Source organism: Bison bison, unplaced genomic scaffold (assembly GCF_000754665.1).
Source record: "Bison bison bison isolate TAMUID 2011002044 unplaced genomic scaffold, Bison_UMD1.0 scf7180017864482, whole genome shotgun sequence".
Taxonomy (NCBI): Eukaryota; Metazoa; Chordata; class Mammalia; order Artiodactyla; family Bovidae; genus Bison; species Bison bison.
In genome coordinates, this window is record NW_011495042.1 from 6,906,558 (window position 1) to 6,911,157 (window position 4,600).

At 58.6% G+C, this 4,600-nt stretch overlaps 1 protein-coding gene across 1 annotated transcript in view; it reads right to left on the reverse strand.

The window, feature by feature from the left end:
- HDAC11 (histone deacetylase 11) overlaps positions 1-4,600 on the reverse strand; it is a gene marked incomplete at its 5' end in the record, with an annotated part of 13,274 nt that overhangs the window by 3,538 nt on the left and 5,136 nt on the right. The window contains 2 exons of the mRNA XM_010862527.1: positions 143-185; positions 1,600-1,716. Of these exons, the coding sequence (XP_010860829.1) occupies positions 143-185; positions 1,600-1,716 (160 nt within the window). The remainder of the gene's footprint in view (positions 1-142; positions 186-1,599; positions 1,717-4,600) is intronic.

Below are 4,600 nucleotides of genomic sequence, written 5' to 3' on the forward strand. Positions count from 1 at the left end.
CTCCAGGCTGTTCCAGCAAACAGCCCTCCCCCCGCCCCCCCCGGGGCAGGTCAGCGCCCCGGGGCCCTGGGTTGGGGGGCAGCTCTGCCATCAGGGCATCCGAGCTGCCGCCAGCAGGCCCCGGCCCGGCCCGGGCACTCACCTACGTTGATGGCCCAGCCGCGGTCCACTGCCAGCTTGCCCGCCTTTGAAAACAAGCACAGGCTGAGGCAGGCAGGGGCCGAGCCCTTCACTCGCTCCTGCGCTGACTCACGGCCCCCGTGAACACTGCAGCCAGCTCCCAGGGGGGATGAGCCGTGAGGTGGGGTACAGGGGGCACCACCCGCCCTCGTCCGGCAAATCCCCGACGGGCCGGCCTACGAGACGGGCAGTGTGTGATATGTGCGTGCTCAGCTGCATCCGACTCTGTGACCCTGTGGACTGTAGCCCGCCAGGCTCCTCTGTCCACAGGACTTCCAGGCAAGAATGCTGGAGTGGGCTGCCATTCCCTCCTCCAGGGGATCTTCCCAACCCAGGGATCGAACCCACATCTCCTGTGGCTCCTGCATTGGCAGGCGGATTCTGTACCACTGAGCCACCTGCAAAGTGTAAACCCCTGTGTGACTGTGTGAGGGAACTGGAGGAAACCAAAGTTCCGTCTCAGGCTTGCATGTGAGCTGACAAGGATTCTCACGTGGCTTCCGAAGGGAAAACAAAATTTTGCTCATGGAAATACTGTTGCTCTAGTCCTGAAATCATGTAGGAGCTCATCATTCTGGGGTGAGCAGGACTATTCTAATAAACTTTAAAAGTGCACAAATTTGCAAAGCTAAGAAGAAAACTATAAGGGGTCAGCCGGTGTTGATCCAGGTCTGGTTAGATCACTGTACATTTCAATCATTTCCACTTCTTTTCCTCACTGACTGTGGCTAATTTTCATTGGAAGGACTGATGCTGAAGCGGAAACTCTGATACTTTGGCCACCTGATGTGAAGAGCTGACTCATTGGAAAAGACCCTGATGCTGGCAAAGATTGAAGGTGGGAGGAGAAGGGGATGACAGAGAATGAGATGGCTGGATGGCATTGCTGACTCAATGCACCTGAGTCTGAGTGAACTCCGGGAGTTGGTGATGGACAGGGAGGCCTGGGTGCTGCCATCCACGGGGTCACAAAGAGTCAGACACGACTGAGCGACTGAACTGAGCTGACACACTACGTGAAGCCCAGTTTTACCTCGAGTGCTGGTGGCTGCCACACCCCGCTGCGGGTGAGGCTACCGTCCACCGCTGAGGCCACGGGCTTGTTTTCATCTGAAATGTGAGCAGCTCAGAGCCAGTTTCAGGACACACCCTGGTGGGGGGTGGCTGGTTAAGGACACCTCTTACACACCAGTAAATACTCTAACAGTGGGGCTTGGGGGAAAAGCAGTGATTTCTACGGGAGAAGCTTTGGAAGAAAGAGTTCCTGTTGCCGCCTTGAAGAACATTTGTGATTTTTCTCAACTACTCAGCGGGACGAGGCCTTCTGGAGGCAAAAGCCCAGGTGGGCAAAGGCCCAGGGAGCAAAGGAGCCGGGGCTGGGGGTTCCCGCCCAGCCACTGGCCCCTACTCCCCACCTACCATTATGGTTCCTCCCGTCTGGGTCCGCAGGGGCCTGAGCACCTTCCTCTGTACCAGGAAGTTGGGCAGGAAGATGACCGGGGGGATCTCTGTGATGGTCGCGACGGCGAAGGACCACTGCGGGGAGAGACACGGGCTGTGTGGCCTCCCTCTGCCCAACGGCCCAGAGGCAGCAGATTCCCTCTGGACCAGCTTCGGGGCGCCTGGGGGGCTGCAGGCAAGTGCAGCTCCTTGGGTGAGAAATGGGGGCCCTCCCACCGTGGCTGAACTTCAGGCTCAGCACGGAGACGCTCACAACAGGGTGTTCTTAAAGTGGAGTCAGCGCAAGGGCCTTGTGGGCCACGGCCCTCGGCTGCCCTCTTGTGTCTAGAAGGAGAACTGCAGGGGACGACCGGTCACCACCCAGCCTACCCGGAACTGGCCTGGCTCGCACCCGGCGGGCAGCAAGGCCCTGCGGGGGCAGGGAGAGGGGGTAAGGAAGGAGGATCCTTCTTTACAAGGTCACAGCGAGTCATCGACAGAGTCCACACTGGATGCCCAGGGCTGCTCGTCCCCCAGAGCAGCAAGCCCCATCCCTGCAAATGGGGCCGCACGCTCTTGTCCCCTGCTGCCGAGGCAGGAGGGCCTGGGGCACCCAGACCAGGATACAGCCTCCCTTCGACCTCCCAGGCCCTGGGCTGGTGTCCATGCACCCTGGTCCTGGACCTCTCCTGGCTGGCTGGGAACACCTGGTCCAGACCCTGCTCTCCACCAACGCTAGGCAGAGCCCTGCAAGGACTCTGGCACCTGGCAGATACTTCCCAAGAGCCTGGGGAGGCGCCAGGCCCGGAGATGGAGCTGGTCTGTCCTCACAGACACACAGCAGCATGGTGGGGAGGTGCTGACCTGCAATGTGACAGCTTTGCTGGGGGAGGGAGAACATGGTCTGGCTGGACAGCTGCAAGACGTGTGTGTGTGTGTGTGTGTGTACGCACATGTGCACATGCGTTCATGTGTATGCACATGTGAGTGAGTGGGGGCATATGTGTGCACGTGTGTGGAGGAAGGCAGGGGCTCCACCTGTCTGTCACACCAACCCCACCCCAGCAGCAGCCCAGCACATGGGAGCCAGGGAACGACTGTCCCTGGAAGGGAGCGACGAGCCCCCGAAGGAGAACATCGACCACTGCCTCCTTCCACCCCCAGCAAGCCAGCAGGGGACAGAGAAGGAAAGAAAATGAAGCCACCGCCCCCAAAAGGAAATTAAGAAAGCAATTTCATTTACAAGGACATCAAAAAGAATAAATTAACCAAACAGGTATAAGACTTGTACAGTGGAAACTATGAAATGCTGCTGAAAGAACTTAAAGAAGATCTGAATAAGGGGAAAGACATCTGTGTCCATGGGCTGGAAGACCTAACCTTGTGAGGATGGCGGTTCTCCCCTAACTCATCTATAGATTCATAATCACTACTGAAATCCCAATAGCGTTTTTTGGTTTTTGTGTTTTGCAGAAGGGGAGAAGCTGTCCTATAACCCTGGGGGTCCCATTTCCCGGGGACCCTCGGAGGCTCAACCCCGGGTACTCTGTGCACGGGGGTCTGTGTCTCTGCTCTCACAGACTCAGGGCACCGTGGTGGCAGCAACAAGGCCCAGGTTGTGCCCAGACTCCGTGGGGCTCCGGCCACAGTTTCCAGGACATCCTTGGCCTCCAGACCCCACACCCGATCTGAGCCCAGGAAAGTCCTGTTGTTTCAACTTCACAACAAACCCCGGGTGCTGCCAGGTGTACCCCCGGCCACAGCTGCTTCCAGCCTTGTCTGAGCGCCCAGGCTCTCCCACCAGAATCACGGCAACCACCCGCTTCCTCTTGGGCTCCTGATGTCATCCTGATAGCCGGGTCTCATCTACTCCCATCACAGCTGCCAAGCAAGCTTTGGAAACCTAGGTCAGATCACGTCCCCCTGCTTGAAACAGCCCTGGGCTCCCACCGCCCTCAGAGCAAAGTCGCAGTGACCACAGGCCCTCGGTGCTCCTGACCCTCATCTGACCCCGCCTCCTACCGTCTCCCCTCCATTCCCTCCAATCCAGCAGGGTCACTGCTGCTGGGGCACTCCTGCCTCAGGGCCCTTGCCCCTGCTCCTCCTCCTGCTCGCTCAGAATGCCTCCCCCAGATGCCTGCCTAGCCCACTCCCTCACTCTCCCCTTCGGGAGGCTGAGCCCCCTCCCACTCCAGGCCTGAGTCTCTACAACTGTCTTCCTCTGAAATGCCACACGTATCGCCTGCTCATCATTCTCTGGTCTCAGCTCACAGCCCGCCTCCTCGAGGCCCTCCCGGATCACTCAGCCTGCAAGAGCCCGCCTCTGCTCAGCGACCCTCCTTCTTCTCCCTCTGTTGCTCTGAAACGCTTTTGTACCGTTACTTCTTTTCAGTCTTCTACCAGGAAATGCGGATCCTTGGCAGCAGGGAACATTGCTTATTGTTGTTTTTGCACCCAATACACAGTCAGATTTCCATACAGAGGTGTTGCATGACTGAATACTTCTTCGCCTCAGTAGGTCATATGGAAATCATCATGTTTCTCCTTTTGCTCTGGCCACCAGGGAGCTCCAGACACGTAGCTCGGCCGTGGCCTCTTGGTTACGTTGGCATATCTGAATTCTCCTCCTGCCCCTGACGTCGGTTTTCTACTTGAGACTCTACCTGTGAATACTTGTTCATATTATCACGTAGCACCTAGAAAGCTGCCTTCAGGGTACTAGGGGGCCCAAGGCCAGCCACGCGGTCAGCCCCCGATGGTTCCCTGAAAGGACCTCCAAACAGATGGAGCCCGGCCCCCACCCAGCTTTCTCCGGGCGCTGGCTCCAGCCCGGCCCCGCTCCGTCCCAGCCTCGCCCTGGTCCCACCCTCACCCTCTGGACTCTGGCAGGCATGTCCTCCTGGCCCTGCCCCTGGGCTGTGGACTGTGACCACGCAGGTCCCAGCCCCGGGAAACCAGGGCAGCCAAGCGCTGGGCTTCC